Below are 19665 nucleotides of genomic sequence, written 5' to 3'. Positions count from 1 at the left end.
CTTGCAGTGTTGTCTTCTTTCCTTGACATGGCCCACCAGCAACACGTGCCCTGAATTCTTGCTCTGTGGGCCTGGCTGAGCATCTTCCTTGCACGGAGCATCCTATAGGTTCTAGATCTCAGACCCACTGACTGATCACCCCAGTCTTCCTTAAGAACCAGCCCTCATGTCTGAGGGGAAATGAGAAGAATGCTCTACAGGCCACCCAACCTCACACATTTTATAGCCTTGTTTTAAAAAGCCATGGGATCTTACAGGTAGGTGTTCTTCTCTGCACTGGCCAAGAGAAGTAGGATGGGTATAAAAATTCCTGAACTTAAACACAATTTAAGTCCTCTTAAAATTAAAGGTAAAACAATATAGCCTTTTATCTACTTTCCAAATTATGTTAGTTTAAGAATTTTCAAGTTATTTGTTCTGAAAAAACAAATAATTAAAAAATTTAAATTAGTATTATATATTTTGACACCAGGTGTTGCTATCTTGCCCAGGCTGGTCCTGAACTCCTGAGTCCTAGCAATTCCCTTGCTTCAGCTTCCTGTTAGTTGGGATTACAAGTACATCCAATCATACCTGACTCAGAATCATTTTTAAAATAACATAACGGAAGTTATTTAAAATAGCATAAGGGTGAGGAGTAGGGGTGAGGAGGAGGGGAAGGGGAAATAAGAAGATATGATGCCATGTTCAGGAACCTAACAACTCCAATTAATGTAAACACAAATATGCTGTAATATGAGATAAGACAAATAATAGCAATAAATGTGAAAATGCGGATGGGGATCTGGAGGAGGAAGGGAAAGGGGAGGGAAGAGGATTTTAAAAAAGAAACAAGCTGTAATATGCACATGCAACCACTCCCCAGGATGATTATAAACTGCAGGAATCACAAGCATGTACTAATAAAAAAATAACATAAATCATTGATTTACCACTGTGATTCTTACCTGGCTTGTCTGAGAGATACGACGAGTTCGGTTATAAAGAGCCATGCTGTCTCCTTCTCTAGTTCTCTCAATTCTCCAACCCCAGGCCAGCATAGTTTTTAATGATTCTTTAATTGGCCAGCGATAAATTTCTTTTTCCTAGAAAGAAAAAAGAAGAAAATAACGAGGACATTATGAACAAAAATGAAAATTTAAAATCTCCACTGCTTCAATGTTTTATTCAGAAATGACCTTCATTTTTAGAAATTTAATTAGTATCACTTATTTAAAAATAAAAACAAAGTAAAAGTTCTAAAGAGTAAAGTGTGAGCTGAGGTCTCTGATGCTGCTAAGAGAGGTCCTTGCTCTTGGTAGCACATGAAGGTCAATTTAATTTGGCAGCCAAGCTCCTGATACCTTAGACAGAAACTGGAAAGGAGAAACAATGAAGGAAAAGTGAAGACTGCGTGTTCCAAGTGTGAAGGTTTTCTACCATCTGAAAAGATAAGTGCTTCTTCCTCTATCATAAATACTACACTGGAAAATCATTTTCTCTCTATCAAGATGTACATTTTCCCTCAAAGTAAAACATACAGAAACTTATTTCTAACAAGTATATTAAATATTATTTTATCATCTGCCATCAACAAAACTCCTAAGCATAACAATATTTTCTAAAGTTCTTGAAAAATAGGGGAGACAAATGTAAACCAAAAAAGAAAGGAAAATACTAAGGAGAAAAGAGAATAAGCAATGAAATACTGATATACAATGGGAATGGAGAGAAAAAGATAAAACACAAGAAGATAAAACATGGAATTTTTGAGTAAAGGTAAAAATCATAGATATAAAGATACTTTAAGAAAATATATTAGAAAAAATTCCCACCCCAAATTAAAACTTTTGCAAACTTTAAAGAAAATCCCTTACCTTTTCAGATAATAACTTGTATGGCTTCATTAATGGCTGAATCTTAGAAGAATCTGAATATATTTCTCCATAAATCCATCCATTTGCCAACTAAAAATTCACAGACATCAAAAATTATTTTACATATATTAATATTAACAGATATTCATGTGGTTTGTGTACTTGATAGAAAAAACTAAAATGGACCAAGATAAGGAATCAGGTTTAATTTTATCTAACTTAATATAAATATTCCTATCTAATCAGTGATAATTTTAGTAACCATCTGGAACAAGTCTTTCTAATTCAAACATCAGAATCACCCTGTCTTCCTTAAATAGACCCAGGTCTATGACTGAGCCCATAAATCCCTCCTTATGAGGAGGCTATAGGCCACATAACCTGATGTCATTTCTGCTGACATAACCCGGACCCTGCCTCTGACAAGTTTATGCAATACTCATTTTAAACAGGAGAACTGGAGAATAAACCTCAGGATCTTCCCAGAATAATGCCACCTGCTCTGCCCATTGCTATGATCATTCTCTCTCAACAGATCTGTTCCAAATTATTTTTCCAATCTTCATTATCACCACTTTCCCGCACTATCCCTTCCGCCTACAGAATCCAAGCAACTCTATGGAAAAGCTCAGCACTGCTTTCCTTCTGCAAAATACTCGCCTTCACCAACTCCAGCCACTCAGGGATTAATGGAGTCATTACATATAGAGACCCTCAACTGCCTTACCTGGTAAACCAGTGAATTTCTAAACAAAGAACATTTATCCTACAGAAAAACAAAAAAGGATTTCTTTTTTTTTCATCCTTTTATTGGTACATTTTAGGTATACAATATAATGACATTCATCATTGGAAATTTGCACCTTTACATACACTCTTGGTTCTTATTTTTTCCCGCTTCCCCTGCCCTCCCTTCAACACCTCCAGTCCTCCCTATTTACAAAGACTTTGTTTCCATTTTTTCATTTTCTCATAGTAATTCCAGTCCCTTCTTTCCTTTCCCCTACCCCTCCCACTTCCCCCTCCCCTTTGCCCCTGTTCTTCCTATTTCACATTACCTATTATACCTTTTAGTCCTTATTTACACTTTCAGTTTCTCACACTACAGCAACTATTCGGTATTTACACATGTGTGTCCTATTTATTTCACTTAAGAGTATCACCTCAATGTGCATCCATTTAGCTACAAATGTCTCTAATTTCTCATTTTTTATGGCTGAGTAGTACTCCATTTTATTAAAAAAAACACATTTTCTTTATCCAGTCTCCAGTTGATGGGCATTTGGGCTGTTTCCAAGTTTTGGCTATTACAAATTGTGCTGCTATGAACCTGGGTGCACATATATCACTGTGGTATGATTCTTTTAATTCTTTGGGGAAGATCCCCAGCAGTGGAATAGTGGGGTCAAATGGGACTTCCAGTCCTAGTTCTTTGAGGCATCTCCACAATGATTTCCACAGTGCTTGCACCAGTCTACACTCCCACCAGCAGTGGAGCAGGGTTCCTCTTTCCCCACAGCCCCACCAGCGTTTGTTATTGGTTGATTTCATGATAGCAGCCATTCTTTCTGGAGTGAGGTGGAATCTCAGTGTTGAAAAAAGGATTTCTTTAAGGGATTAAGGGACTGGCTGGCCAAAGCATGGTGTGAAACTGAACAGGGAATCTCACATGAGTTACTGTATGATATAAGCATTCTTTGGAACCTTTGCTGTTTGGTTTTTCACTTCACCACATCTGCATGTGTGTATCTAAATGGTTGCACCATCTCAAATCAGTTTCTCTAAAGAACCTATTTTAACTATCCTCTCTCAAGTTTAAACTGAACTCAACTTAAAAGTGAGTACACAGACATTATATAACATCTCCTTCAGAAATCTTATGATATGTAGGAATAATCTCAGATTGCAAATGCTTTAGTTCTTTCACTTGAGTTGTTTTTCTTGAAAACATAAAAGAAGCAGGTCATCTGGCCAATGGAATCTATTTTTAGGAACTGCAGATCTACCTGGTAGTAGGAAAACTATAGACGAACAGAAAGGTAATCATTATATCTTAATTAAGAATTTTCAAGTGTTTTGAATCTTAAAATGTGAACTCTGGACAGAGGTCACTACTTCCGCCTGAAGCCTCTATTGATTTTTACCTCTTTGAACAATATGTGGTTAGAAACTATATTTATGATTTAATTAATGATCTTTTGAAATCTTAACTTGCATAATCATTAATACGTGTATTATACTTTGTGTTAATTTCAGAACAAGCTAAATACTATATTAGCAAATTGTAATTAAATGCTCAATGTACATAAAGTAGTTCTCTCTTTAAAAGAGGAAACTACCATGGTCAGCTATATCAGGGCAGAGACCAATTGTTAGTAAGCATAGCAATGAATCAGGAGGCGATGATCTTTTACCTTGTCCATTGACCATTTGTCATGAGAATGCTCTGCATATTTGTTAATGAAGTATTCCAACTTCTCAGGAATTGTAATACTACAAGAAAAATAGAGAAAAGAAAGCTTGATTTTCACAGAACTCACAGGAAATCACATGAAAATTTTACCCACAGCTTATGAATGCTTAGATTCCATTCAATCCATGACTATTAGAAAAGTTTTAACAAAGTATTACTTTTTCATATTTTCAGAACAATATACAAAAGTCAAGCAGATAGTGTTCTGCCTATTCATCTTAAATTGATATCTTTTATTATATATTAATATGACAAATTAAATATAATAAAAATATCTATGATATTAAAATATATTCAAAGATGAGAACAGATTACACAAAAGAGAAAAGCCAACCCTAAATGAAGTGATGGTTAGATAGAAGATTAAAGACAAACTTTTCTACCATACTCTTTTCTGGAAGCTTTTCTGCCTTTTTGACTTGTCTTTTATACAACAGCTGTAAATGCATAAAATATTTCTGAAATCAAACCTGTTATATTTTTTAATTAATTCCATACAATTAATGTATTAGTGGTCTATAGATAATATTAGAAATGCCACTAATAGAAAAAATAATCAACTAATGATTTATGGCTTTGATAACATTTATTCTTGATTCTTTTCTTGTTTAAATAACTATTTTATCTCTTGAACAAGCATCAAGCACATGCAACTGATGACCAAGTCTGATGATAAATATAAGATTAGCAATATTTAATACATCAATAAATGGAAAATTGAATGGCTATAATTCCATTCATTAATGTATATAATTTACTAAAGCAATTAACTTTGAAAATAGAATTCTAGATAAAACTTAGTATAATGAAATCATTTTCTGTTCTTTTTTTCCAGAAAAATTATCAATTAGTTTTTGGCATAACAGACCTAAGAAAGAATATATAAAAATCACAATTGTATAGAAATTATTGATATCACCAGGTAATTCTGTATCTGTTGAGAAGTCCCCAAAGGGGCAAGGCTGGCTAAATTACTGTACATGCCCAACACTTATAAGTAAACTGGGATTAATTAATCAATACTAAAACCATGACATTATTCTCATATCTTTTTAAAATTCCGGATTATACTGTATGTTAGCAAACCACACACTTACCCATGTAGGAATGTGAACCTGTGATGTTTTGGTTATTTACTTTGGAAGAGATAACAAAGGATCAATCACATAAGCCAAATATTGGGGGGCAGAATCTTTTCTCACAGGACTGTTATCAATACCAAACATGCAAATTTAAAGCATTACCAGACCTATGGCATATCTTGGGATAAAATTTTAATCTGGTTATGGAGGCTCAACCAGCTGGGGCCTGCCTAGAAGCCTCAAAGTTGAACTTGCAAGCAAATTCAAGGCAGTACATAATAACTACCATGTAATGACCTTGCTAGCTAGAATTGATCTTGCTGAATCACCATGAAATCAATAAGATAATGTGGCATGAGGAGTCAGCTTTCCTTGCACATGGGGAATGATGGTCCTACTTAAAGACAGTAGCAATAACAAAATGTTGAGATTTCCAACACCTAAAGTACTCAAACACCTTATTTGTAGAACAATTTATACAACCAAGTATGTATAAGAAGTTTCATTTAACTGATGTTTTATTTCTGGTTGAGGTTGTCAAATTACATTCTAACTGCTCATTAAATTTTTCACAAAAACTTGTCATTAGATATCCCCTTCAATCTCACAACGTGCTTTATAATGCTAACCATCAGCCACTAAGCCTGGGCCTAGCTAAGATGTAGTAGAGCGTGAAAGGTTTTCCCCACACTTGCAGAGATTTGTCATACATGCTGGGGTCATCCTAAGTAAAAGATGCTACATAAAAGTTGTTCAGTTATTGATAAACGTTTTGGGTAAATTTTGAATTAAAAATATAGCTAATACACCTTCTTGATTCTCATTATTGTAGGTATTGCCAAATGGCTATATACAAAGAATCTTCATTATGTTTAGAGTGTCCCAGAAGGTATATCTTGTCTATATCTGATATCAGCATAAAGATTAGCATTATCATCATTTGATAAATTAAAGGGACTCCTATTAAAAGGATACCAATTCAAAAGGGGCATGTATTAGAGAAAGTTCACTTCAGTACCTTATTCAATTTCAGACTTCACACATCATTTACAATAAAAATCTGCTGCAATAGAAAGAGTCCATACTTTGAGGTATCAACAGGTTGTGGGTTAAAGTTCCCTTCAGAATCCATGGATGACTGTTTTTCCATCATACTGACATAATTTGACTCCATGTAGTCTGGGGGCAAAGCTCCCGCCACTGCACTCAGACAGGGTAGTGCCAGTTTGAAAAGTTCTTGTTCATATTTCTGGGAAGAAAAAGTAGACCAAGAAAATTTACTATGTGACTGGATAGCAAACGTTGTCAGCATGATTGCCACGGTTTGAGCAGACATTGTAGGGCATCTGAATTAACCTGGGCTCACTTAACTCCCTTAACTACTCTTTCTCGAGCAAATGGAACACATATTTTGAAATCCCAACAAATGTAAGAAAAGCAGGCTCGTTGTGGTTCTGCTTAAAATCTTCACATCTCAAGAGTGTATTTTCCCATATTTCAAATGAAGTAGACTTATGAAATGTCTTTACCACATGGACACAATTTCAGTCACTGAGGATTATATTCCTTATAGTGATAGGTTATTACTTTACCACATTATAATGACTACACATGAAAGAATATAGAAATGCTAACACTCCAAAGAGTGAAAAATTTTAACTCATCTACACTGTATTGCAAAAGTATGAAAAAATGAAACTCTGAACTAGAAAAGAAATTCTACAGGAAGTGTATATACTAAAAATTTCTGGGAAGAGGTATTTGGATATTAATACACAATTAGTTAAATGTGCAACTGTAGATTTTTTAAAAATCAAAAATAATTATCTTATTTTAAATTTTCAATTTAAAAATTAATGTAGTAAATGTCTCTAAAAATACCTACACAGTATCTTAAAATGACTCTCAGTTTACTAAAAGAAATTCAATAAGAAAAAGCATCAGGATGTAGCTACTAAATGTAATTATGGATAAACTTTCCCATGTTGTATATCAAACTTGTAATCAAACTCCAATCATCTGATAGTGGATATTAGAGTTCAGATATTGATCAATTTAAGTATCAGGCTACTCAATGTGTTCTTATTTTCTTTGTAATCATTACCTTGTGGTCATGTGAAAATAAATGAACTATTCCTCTTTATTATAAAGGTGGCAATTATAATGCCACATAGACAAAATAATTAAGTGGAGATCTTTAAATCTCCATAGCAACAAAACAGAGAATGCCAGTAGGCCATTGTAATATTCTAATTTTGTAAGACTTTATATTTCATATTCTTACATTTGATATCATTTCTTCAGATTAACGATGGCGTGGTAACTAGGAAGAGTTTGAGTCCAAAACAAACCTAAATGCATAGAAACTTAACTATGTACCTTATTTCCTGAAAAGGCTTTGCTATTTTAAATTCAGAAAGTGTTATAATCACAAGGAATTTGCTACCGTAATGATTATGAAAAATAAATATAAATTGCATTCTTGACATTTTATTGAGAAATGAGAAAAAAATAAAGCTGCTTAAGTCTTCATTAGTAAAGGCACTAATGTTTTTTAGTATTTCTAACTTATCAAGAACCTGTAACTTTTAATCATTTTATCAATACAAATAAAGCCACAAAACATTAAATTACCTTTTGAGACAGGGCATCAAAAATGCCCCAGAAGAGTTTTCTTGATAAATGAAGTTCTTCTTCAGAGGCAGCACCAAAGTTGCCCCACCCTCCTGGCAAGCAGTAGTATTTCCAGCATCTTTCATAGTGATTCGTCAGCAGCTGATGGAAAAGCAATTACAAAAGCATTGAGCTAAGCATCTTGACCATTTTCACTTCCCTTCCTATGACATTCTAATGCCATGTCCTGAAAAAGGTCAACTGAAGGAAAATTGCTCAACCCCATTTGAGTTCGATAGGAGAATACAATTACTTTGTATGCTAGGTCTTTAAAATTTAACACTGATCACAATACAAGGATTAATGTTCAATTTTACAAATAATTCTAACTGAATGACAAACTTTATGAGCTTTTGGATAGATCTGTGTTCTATGCTCATTATTATCATTTATTCAGTTATATGAATTGTCATCTCCTGGAAATTCATGCATAAAATGAAGAGATTTATATCAGGGTGACCTAAAAGGACAAAAAGCAACTGTATAAATGACTATTGTTGCTCCCTCTCTGCCTATTTTTAACTATCACAATTTATGACTTGCCTCAAAACTTCTATAAATAAATTCCCAAAACTACTGTCCATGGATCATTTCTGAATCTCCATTTCTTCTATGGTTATAGATGCAATTTTTTCAGCTGTCTGAGTTTTCAGCTATGTGAAAGATAAGGATATAATCTTTGAATTATTTAGTAGTTTTTTGGAAACTTTAACTCCTGATCTATATTTGCCAAATTTACAGAATGATCTGTATGAAAGAACTATAAAGATCTGAACTTTCTTTTCTATGTCTAAGGAGGAAAATAAACTTATAAAGATTATTGTTATTAAAGTTAGTTACATCTCTTAGTGTTGAAATATTACTTCTTGTTTACTCTTCTTTCAGTTACAAAACAGCATACACATATACACATCCAAATTAAGAATTTAAATAATGAACTAGTGAGGCTAATTTGCTTGGAAGAGCATAGAAAAATCTACTACATAAAAGAGTTAAGATAAAAATAAGAATAAAATATCTTAAGGATAAAGTAATAGTGTATTTTTTTTCAGGTATGTTTCAAAGCATTTCTTTTTTTTATTCATTAAGTTTATTAGTACATTTTAGGTATACAATATGGTGACATTCATCATTGGGAATTTATTTTACACCAGACCTACTATATATGAAAAAATTATAGAAATGAGATTTTTAGCAAGGACATAATTTCCTGTACCTGATTCATGAACTTATCTAAATTTATCAAACCAAACTAGACTGTCATAGAGAAAGTTTTTCATTTTTTTTTCAGTTTTCAGTACTACGAATTAAACCCAGGGACACCCTTCCACTTAGGCTACATTCCCAGCTTTTTAAATTTTTTTTTATTTTGAGACAGGATTTCACTAAGTTGTTCAGGCAGGACTCAAGGTTGTGATCCTCCTGACTCAACCTCCTTATGCTGGAACTACAGGTGGTGTGCCACTGTTCCAGGCTGAAAAAGGTTACTGATAGAGTGCTCTACTAAATAAAATGGCCCTGACAACCCCACATCCTAAAATGGCCCCTGCCTACAAGGAAAGAGTCACTCCAGAGAGAACAAAGACCTGCTTTTTCCCACCTTGCCCCCAGTTATAGCCAATCATTTGCCTCCACCACACTCCCTCAGCCCTTATAAACTTCACCCAGCCAACCCCTGGCTGCTGCTCTCGCCACTGTTTGAGACAGCCCAGCAGCTCTGTCCCTTAATAGATGCCTCACCTTGGGTGTTTGTGTTTTGGTTCACTTTATTTCTCTCAGTTATTTTGCCTAAATATCAAAGCATACTTTATATAACAGCTTATAAAATAGATTTATACACATCCCAAAAATCTTTTCTACAATACTATTACTAGGTGGTAATGGGGGGGGGGGCGGAATACCTACTCTGTGTATTGCAGAATCGTCACTTGAAAAATATGTTTTTACTGTATAACCTATATGTACAGACCTCACTGTCCTGAGTTTAGATTTGGATATTAAATGATAGGAAAAAGGAGCTGGGGATTTAGCTCAGTGGTTCCGCCGCCTGCCTCGCAAGCACAAGGACCCAAGTTCAATCCCCGGTACTAAAAAAAAAAAAAAAATGATAGGAAAAATCTGGAAGTCAGTATGATAGAATGAGGCTTGCTTGTTCATGAATTGAATAGTAAAGCTGGACAAATAAAATGTCAGTGCCTTTTATATACTATGTGACAAACTGTAAGTATGTGTATGCAGAGGTTATCTTTGAGCTCTATGAAATGAAGTTTAGAACTTGTTCCATGATTACTATCTTAGAAAATGTTTTTAAAGCCTGCTCACTACCTCTTGAAGTTGCTAGTAAGATTGTATTCCAGGCCTACGATCAGGCTTTCCAGCCAAAGGATATCAGTTTATTTTTTTCCTCTTGATCCTTTTTTTATCCATTGACTTCTACGGGTATCAATCTTAGGAATTCTGTGATACTTTATTGCTTCCTTATTATAAGTTAATGTGCACATTTCTATAACTTATGTGGCCATTCCAATAACTGGGAGAAAATTCCTTGAATCAAAGATCAAACATGCTGTATCCAAGAGATGTACATGTAATAAGAGGCAACAAGATCAGAGAAAACAGCAAATAACTACAGACACTTCCTGTACTTACCTTAAGGGGCATCTTTGTGTGTTCATTCAATAATGGAACATCAAATACTAGCCTTCTGAGCAAATGCTGCATCATGGAGGGTCTCAGTTGGCTGTTGGAACAAAACCAGTTTCAATAAAGAAGAGAAACGCATCTAAAATAATTAGGTAATTCATTAGACTAAAATATGTAAGTCAATAACTTGCACCTATATCTCTCTTCAAATGGTGTTTATTAGGTGTTCTTAGCCCAAAGATTAGCCAATAGTTACAATCAGGGATCACAAAAAGATGTTTCAGTCAACAAAGGACTGCATATATGAGAGTGCTCCCATAAGATTACAATGGCTCTGAAAAATAATCCATAACCTAGCAATGTCATGGGGGGCGGGACATAATGTCAAGGCACAACACACTGTTCACATGTTTGTGCTGATGCTGGTGTAAACAAACCTACTATACTGTTAGTCATATGTAGCACAGACAATTATCTATAGTACATAATACATGACAATGAAAGGCTAAATACTGGCTTATGTATTTGATACATTATACTTTTTTACCTTTACTTTAGAGTATATCATACTTAAACAAAAACAGACAAAAAGATTGCTGTAAAATAGCATGCCATGTTACACTGCAGCAGCCTCATCCATCTCAAGTTTACTGAGTCTCTTGACTGCATTAAGAGGCCATGTGGAGTGACTGACCGGATGGACTGAGGTTTGTAGAAGTACATTCTATGATCTTGACACAACAACAGAATCCTCTAATAATGCATTTCCAAGGACATATCCTGGTCATTAAGTAATGCATGACTGTACTTCATCTTATACAGGATGTATTTCCCAGCTCTATCCCCAAATCTGAATGCCTTCTTATGCTCCTTTCATCCGGACCACCCCCAAATGCAGCCCCATCATTTCTGGAGATCACTCTCCATTAATTTCAGTAACTGCTTCTCCCCTCACTCCAGTGGATGATGGAAAGTAAGAAAGAATAGAGTATGCAGGATCAAGAGGGAGGAAAAAAGGGACTGAGATAGCTACATTGACAGAGGAGGAGAGAGAGAAAACTAATACACAGTGGACACCTCTGTGTCTGGTACAGCAAGTGGTTCCCTTTACTTGCCCTTTAGAAAAACTCTGGGACACAGGTATTTGATTCTATTTTACAGAATCTAAGTGCATGGAGGTTACAGAACGATTATGCTTTCTTACCCAGCCCAGTGCCATCTGTTCACCCCATACACTCCACCATACTCCCTTCACCAAGGACTGCAAGGCCACAGGCCTTCCTTCCAGAGTTTCTGTCCAATCAGAAAGCAGCCACTGCTCTGGCTAGGAACTGTCCTCTTCACCCTCAAAGCTTTACTAGGTGAAGATATAGTTCACCTTTCAGAGTGAGATAGTTGAACACTTGTACCCAAAGGAAGAAGTTTTCCAGGCTAGAGGAGATAGTCAGCCTTCATCCTTGCTGTACAGAAGTAATCTTTTAATATTATACTATAGATTTTTTAATGTTTAATGAGGCCCTTTTTTCTTTCCTCTTCTGGAGAAAGAATGAAAAAACTATCACACAAGAGTCAGAAGGGGGAGAATCTATTAATATTACAATGTAGTGGTCAAGAAAGCCTAACACAATCATCTCCCCTGACATCTAGAACAATATTCTAAGACTAGCCCAAAGCTATGTCCAATGGCTAGACATCCCAACATTCCAGGGTTCAAGGGCATTCTGAGAAGACTAATACCCCAGGATAGAGAACTTCCTAAAATGAATTATTGTTATAGAGATTACTTTCAAAATTCCTAACAACTCATTAAGATTCACATAGTAAGTTTTCTTCCTTAATGAGGAACAAAGCTGGGTAGAGTTACTTAGGGTTGTTACTTACCCACAGATAGAGAGTAAACACACTTCTATGGAATCCCGTTGAGCTTTGGTGAGTGAGCAGCCCTTAGAAAGTCTGTACACAGTATGAAGTAAGGAGTCAATGAGGGAGGCATGGTGCTCCGTGCCAGCAAAGAGAGGAGCACATCGCGTCAACAAAGGCAGGACAGCTGTGCAAAGGTACCGGTTGAGGGCCAAAGCCATGTCTGTAGCACTCAGAGCAGCCTGCACAGGATGAGATAGTACAAAGCTATGTGTGTTGGGCAAACTTTCCAAGGAAGCTCCATGTTGACACAAACCTTTACCATCTGGCAATGACATCCGGATGAAAACCAGAAATGTCCTCCTTAAGTGTATCTTTAAATGGGGGGTATGTGATTATTACCATCAAAAAGAGTGAACTACCCTTTGTTCTTAAGTAGACAAAATAAATGAAATGACATCTATCTTCTCAAAAAGCCCAAGAAGTCTAGGCTCTGTCATAAAATATCCGCATAGAACCATGTAAAAGAAAGTCACTAATGACCTTAAAGATGTGAGCATTTTCCTATGCCAGGGGACGAAAAAGGAGCTTATTTTCAGAATAAATCGTGTATTCATAAATTCTTTCTGAATTCTATTTATTAATAGCATTTATATTTCTGCTCATGTCCATCAGTGTCAATAATCAAAGGTTGATTTTATCACTATATTATCATCTTTACTATCCAGATTCAGAATTCTGTGTGGACATTCACAAAAGAAAAAGAAAATTTTTCTTTCATTTTTATGATTCCACAGTCATGGATTTTATCAAACAGCTATTATCAACTCAAGATGTAATATCCTCCGATATCAAAAGGGCCCACTTGATAATCAAATAAAAGCAAGTATTACTATAATAACATTTGGAACTTTGGCTTATTCCACCATGTTGTAGATAGCAGCACGTTTACCCTGATAATGGCAGATACACATGGCTTCTTTCCAGCTGGTTCATTTTAAATAAAATTATCAATGAAATGGTTTCCTGTTCTACTCTCAAGCAAGTATGTGGGCCTCTTGATATACAGGACAAACTTTAATCAATCTGTACTTTAACAAATGAAGACACCAGGGTATGACTGTATATGGCATGACTCAATAGAGTCCATTAGATTACCTAAATACTAACTGCTTTCACAGAGAAGCACAACTGTTTAGGCCAACTCAGAGATTAATTTAGGGTTAACAGGAATCACTCTGACTTCCCAAATCAGGGTTGTATGAACCTTCTAGGGGCTCCCATAGCACTAATCAGAATTTCTTTCATACTCATGAGGTTGTCAATTTCACTATTTAATGAATTCCTTAAGGACACACTTTGTGTTTACACACACTGATTGTCTAAAAAACAAGATACGCACACCACAAATGTTTGTTGAAAATAGATGAGTGAATGGATGTCAGAAGTCACAGACTATACAGAGTCAAAGGTGGAGGAAATTTATTGGCCAAAATCATACCGTATCTAGAGAAGCAGCAGCTCGGAGATCTGGCAGAAAGCCAACCTCGAGAAGATGGAGGAGGAAATCTTGTACCTCAATTCCATAGACCCTGTCAAGGAACAAAACCATGGCTGCCTTGTGATCTGGGCAAAACCCCGCAGACATGTCAGGTTCCACCACATTCCCATCTAAAAAAGAGAAGGTGACATGTTGGCATCAATGGCCGGGCCATATGTGGATAGATTACACATGGCTTCTTTCCAGCTGGCTCATTTTAAATAAAGTTATCAATGAAATGGTTTCTTGTTCTACCCTTCAGCACGTGCAACATTAGCTGAGAAAACACACCAATACAATTTAAACCCAAGGTCATTTAGATGTCATTTGGGCATCTACTTGTTAACTGAACCCTTGATAAGGACATAGTGTTATATGTATTAGACAATGAGAAGCAAACAAAATACCAAATCTACTTTGTTAAACAAGGACAGAATACTACAGAGGGTTACATCACTTGGGGATTTCTACTTTTGTTGTCAACATCTCCTCAAATACATGGGAGGTGATGAAACTGAGAAGTGTCTACTTAAAAACTTCAGGGAGTTTTGAGCTGGACACACATGGGCCAGTGCACTGCCTTCACCTGGGACACCTATAGCAGCTTTGTTCTTCATCCACCCAAAATTAGAGCCTCAGACAGGTTAATCAGACAAATGTCCCTGGACCAACAACTTCCAATTATGGGCTTGCTTCTAAATCTTCCCTCTTTTGTTATTACACTGGGGCACACTCTGGGTCTAGAGTGAACCTGATTAAAATGGTTAGAAGACCTTAGCTAATATGAAAAGGGAAATAAATCTTTAGAGGTAAACTTTACACACTAAATACAGAACCTATAATAACCAAAACTGCTGCTACTTGATGATGTTTACAGAGCCAACTGATTTGTCATTGAAACAGATGAAGAAGGGACATTGGTATTTTAAGTTTTGCAGGTGAATGCACTGACACAGCAAAATAAAAACATACAGGTTTCTGTTTGCATTGCCCACAAAAGCAAGCAGTAAAAGAAAAAAACAATTTACCAATGACCAATGCATTTTAAAGATTAACTCAGTGTGATAGTTTACAAAAGGAGAAAAAAAATTTTTTTAACTTTTGATGTAAACAACGCAATATATTTATGAAAAAATCATAAAATAATATGACTAGAGGGCAACTAAGTAGAACGGGGAAGAAAGCAACTTGAAAATTCATGGAGGCTGCTGATGTTGCACATGTGGAGGAAACAAAGGGGGCCCATTCTGAAAGGGACACTGGGCCCACTAAGTTGGTGATTCCTCCTTGCCACTAGTGTTATTATACAAGTTAGCACTTCTTCATTACCTAACCTTCATATCACTGATAATACTCTTACATTACCTGATAGTATCGGTTTTGTGGCTCACAACATAAGGGAAGGAAAAGGATCTTTTACATAAATGAAAGAGAAATGAAAAGAAGGCAGGTGAGGATGACTGGGAGGTACCAGGACATAAACTGCTACGAGTGGAATAGACAAAGCAAAGGGACAATTTTCAAGTCCCAGTTTTCACTAAAATTGTAATGAGTAGTAGATTATGATGGGAAGTCTGGTTCACAAGGTAAGCACACAGGAGACTTTACTTTCTTGTTATGCATAGACAAGCAAGGTCAGCCACTTGCAGGCCACAATGAGCCCCTCACTCTAGACTTGGGATGTTCACAGCTGCCTTCTGGGTGCTAACATATCAAAGACAAAGATCATAAAATGTGCTTTCTAATTATGTTCTTTTCTAAAATTAGAAGTTTAGATACAAATGATTTATGTATAAATCTCCAGGGAAGTAGTAGAACAAATGAACACTGAAATATGAACAAGGAAAAACCAAGTACAATTTGGGATCTAACAAATCCTTAGGTTGTCTCCGACAACTCCTGAAATATTTAAAAAATTTTCTCCTGTCTTGAAAGGAACTCTTAACACACAGGTAATGTTTAAATCTTGAAGTCAAAAGCTACAGTCATTACTTCAAAAAGCATTTTAAGAAAGTGACAATGAAAACCATCAAAGAGCATGAATGAAGGGACAGAGGAGAATAGGGGCCATCACGGAACAGGAACAGGTGGAAACAGTGGAGATGCCTATTCTTTTCTGAACACTGTCTAGGATATTATGTAAAAAATAATAAAAATTTCATCAAAATACAGTTTTTTTAAAACAATGAGAATGGAAAAATCCTGTATGAAATAATATATTCCATAATTTCTTTTTTTAAAGAAACTTAGGCAGCATAGCCACTGTGTGAAGAGGGGGTTGGTAAGTACTGATAGTGTTATTTAGAACACCATGCCTTCCCACTTCCTATCAACTGTTACAGAATGGAAGGTGGCCTTACCTTTGGCTATCGTTGGCATCTGGAAAGCGATGCTAATGACTCCCACCAAATCTCCCAATGGAATTAGGGATCTCAAAATAGACCTGATTCTGATGGCTTCCCCCTTAGCAGCATGAATCAACTAAATAGGGAGAAAGATAAAGGAACATTAGAATAAGTTTGTGAAATCAATGTTATAATTCTGTCTAGGAAATCTGGAATAAGGGAATACAAGTATAAAATAAGTTTCTGTTAGGACTACATACAAAGTTAGACCCCTTTCACAAACCGTTTCAGGCTTAGAGATAGATATCTACTTGTCTGTAGTGCTCAGGACTTCAGCATGCATCAAATCATATGTACTACAATCTGGGTTCACCCACTAAAATCATAATTTTTAATTCTCTTTGGGGTATTAAAACATCCTAAAAATCTGGTAAGTCTACAATTGCCCACTACAAAACAATAACATGAAGGAATAATCATTATTTGTAGGTGCAGAACATGTACTAATGTTTATGATTGACTTGGCAATTTTTCTTGCCTTCTGATAAGAAATTAATTGTATATCTGTCCTTATTCCACCCTATTTTCCCCAGGGTAGATTTACAATATTAGAGGAATGGTGAACATGAATCCTAATAGTCTCTTAATGACTGCCACTGTGATCATTAATACTGATAGGTCAACTTGATTGGATTATGAAATGCCTACCAAAGTATTTTTTTTCATTTAGTTTACTGCTACATTTTAGGTATATGATACAGTTACATTCATTATTAGGATCTTGTACCTTTATATGATGCATCTTGGTTCTTATTTTTTCCCCATTCCCCTGCCCTCCCTTCACCCTCTCCACCCTTCCCTATTTACAAAGACTTTGTTTCCATTTTTTTCTTTTCTGGTATTTTTTATTTTCCCTTCTTTTCTTTCCCCTACTCGTTTAGACCTTTTTTTCCTATTTCACAGAATCAATTATACATTTTGATCCTTCCTACCAAATTACTGAAGCATACTTCTGGGTGTATCTGGATGTGTCTAGGTGGGTTAAGGAGGTATATCTGGTGCCTGACCCATTCTTCACTGGCATTCTTTCCCTGCTCTGTTTCCTGACTGTGATGAACTAAGCATCTTTGCTCAACTGTGACTTTCTACCATGATGTTCTTGCCTTGGAGGCAATTGACTATGAACTGAATCCTCTGAAACTATGAGCCAAATTAAACCTCTCTCATTTTAAGTTGTGGGTGTCAGGTATTGTGTCTCAGTGACAGGAAAGCTGACTAATACAATGACAGTAGATCAGGATACAGTAAAAAAAATCTCAGAGAGCTTCTTATAGCCAGGGCAGGAAACTCACAGACCTCCTAACAAATAAGAAGCCTCAGCTAGTAATTGCAAAGACGAATTAACTTCAGAAGTGTCGAGGCAATTCCTTTCTTGATTCACTTACTAGTGCTTGCCCCTTCTCAAAAAAAAGATATGACAACAGAACAAAAAGCTTCTACTTCTCAGCATAAATACTTTTTTAGTTCCTCTGATCTTTTCACAGATGAGAAAAAGAAATATCATCAACATCAAGGTTGTTTGTCTGCAATCACTTCTGGCATATATATTTTTCATAATCTGTTCCTATTTACTAAAATTGAAAGTCTCATTAGCAGAAATGACTAAGTTTTTACAAAAATCAGGCTCCAGGTTTTCTAACATTCTAACATTTTTCTATCTCATGATTTTTTTCTTCTCATAATGGAAATGCATATCTAGCAAGTTTTGACCTAGGAATGTAAAGGAAAGATACCCCAAACAAAAGCAAACCAAACACAGACACCAAGGGTGGGAGAAAGGCCCTCTGGCTTCGTATCTATCTCAGTTTAAAAGTGACTGGTAAGCAGGGCACAGAGGCACGTGCCTGTAATCCCAGCATTCTGGGAGGTTAAGGCAGGAGGTTTGAAAGTTCAAGCACTGCTCTGATGATTTAGGGAGATCCTGTCTCAAAATAAAAAATAAAGAAAAGAGCTTGGGATATAGCTCGTTACAAAGCCCCTGGGTTCAATCTTCTCTACCACAAACAAATAAACAAAGCACAGCTCCTCACCCTCCCACCAAGGACTGGTTAATGTGTTTCAAACTCTGAGGTTGTTTCCCATCTATAGGTCATGAAAATAGTTACTGGCTAGCATTTTAAAAACACGAACAATGGAATAAGCTAGAACTGATTAGAATAAAATAAACCACCAAATACCAGGATGTATTACAGAGTAAAAGTATTATTCCATCACTCTCATTTCAATGTGGCCAAAAAGTTTTAGAAAACACTAATCTCTATGGTCTTTTCCACTGTCTGCCTACCCACCCATCTACTTTCTCCTAATCCAGGGCAAGCACATTGAGCTAAAAATTGTACAAAAGAAATCAACTTCATGGGAGCAGCCATCTTCTTCAAAATAGGAAACTGTACAGGAAAAATATGTCCTTTTCTTCTCAAAATGTAGGTAGACCTAAGTTTTACAGATATATAAGTAACTAAATATTCTATTAATACCCAATATTGAAATCTTACTCATTTTTATAGCCAATTTCCAACTAAACAAAAATTTGTTCAGCAATTAGTCTGCAGCTCTTTCTTTTAATGGAGCATGAATATTACTGGTTCTGAATGCTGTAGTAATCCTCACCAACCATGGGTGTCATAACAGACAGATAAATCCAGATAGATGATCCTGAGCCCCCGGGGACTCACATGCATCTCAGGAGCACAGCGTCCCAGGAGGTCAATCAAGGCCGCATAAAAGGTCATGATCGCATTCCCCATATGGATGGTGTCATCTTCCTCTTCCTCAGTATCACTTTTGTAGATTTTCCAAAAGAAACAGAAAGCAGAGTAACAGTTCATGCTAATCATACATATCTCAGGAGAAAGGGACCTCTAAGGTGATGTGTTATTCTTCTTCTGATACTTTTCACGTATCTTTTCAATTTACAGGATGACATTCTTCAAGGAAAATAATGAGTTAAGGATCTGAGTTAAGGATTCCTTACACATTCTTGGGAATTTTGGTATTAAGGTTCCCTCACAGAGAGGTAAAGGTGAAAGAGGAATTGATAATTCTACGGACTCTTCTCATTTATAATAGTAGAACATTAACATGGAAATTGATGGAAAGACTAGTTTGTAAGTTTAAAACTACTATTACAAAC

At 35.8% G+C, this 19665-nt stretch overlaps 1 protein-coding gene across 5 annotated transcripts in view; it reads right to left on the bottom strand.

Moving 5' to 3' along the window:
- The window catches only part of Ryr2 (ryanodine receptor 2), a 676288-nt gene that overhangs the window by 146788 nt on the left and 509835 nt on the right, over window positions 1-19665 (bottom strand). For all 5 annotated transcript variants that reach the window (XM_087181253.1, XM_087181249.1, XM_087181250.1 and 2 more), the window contains 10 exons: window positions 19208-19313; window positions 16488-16608; window positions 14089-14258; window positions 12609-12829; window positions 10734-10824; window positions 8046-8186; window positions 6497-6660; window positions 4271-4349; window positions 1857-1946; window positions 948-1085 (listed from right to left, as the gene is read on the bottom strand). In XM_087181253.1, the coding sequence (XP_087037379.1) occupies window positions 948-1085; window positions 1857-1946; window positions 4271-4349; window positions 6497-6660; window positions 8046-8186; window positions 10734-10824; window positions 12609-12829; window positions 14089-14258; window positions 16488-16608; window positions 19208-19313 (1321 nt within the window). The remainder of the gene's footprint in view (window positions 1-947; window positions 1086-1856; window positions 1947-4270; window positions 4350-6496; window positions 6661-8045; window positions 8187-10733; window positions 10825-12608; window positions 12830-14088; window positions 14259-16487; window positions 16609-19207; window positions 19314-19665) is intronic.

This window comes from Heterocephalus glaber, unplaced genomic scaffold, assembly GCF_053883595.1.
Source record: "Heterocephalus glaber isolate CG9 unplaced genomic scaffold, H.glaber_assembly_v1.0 deba00001472, whole genome shotgun sequence".
Classification (NCBI taxonomy): domain Eukaryota; kingdom Metazoa; phylum Chordata; class Mammalia; order Rodentia; family Bathyergidae; genus Heterocephalus; species Heterocephalus glaber.
The sequence above is the reverse complement of the archived record's forward strand: the minus strand, read 5'-3'. Positions and strand labels throughout refer to the sequence as shown.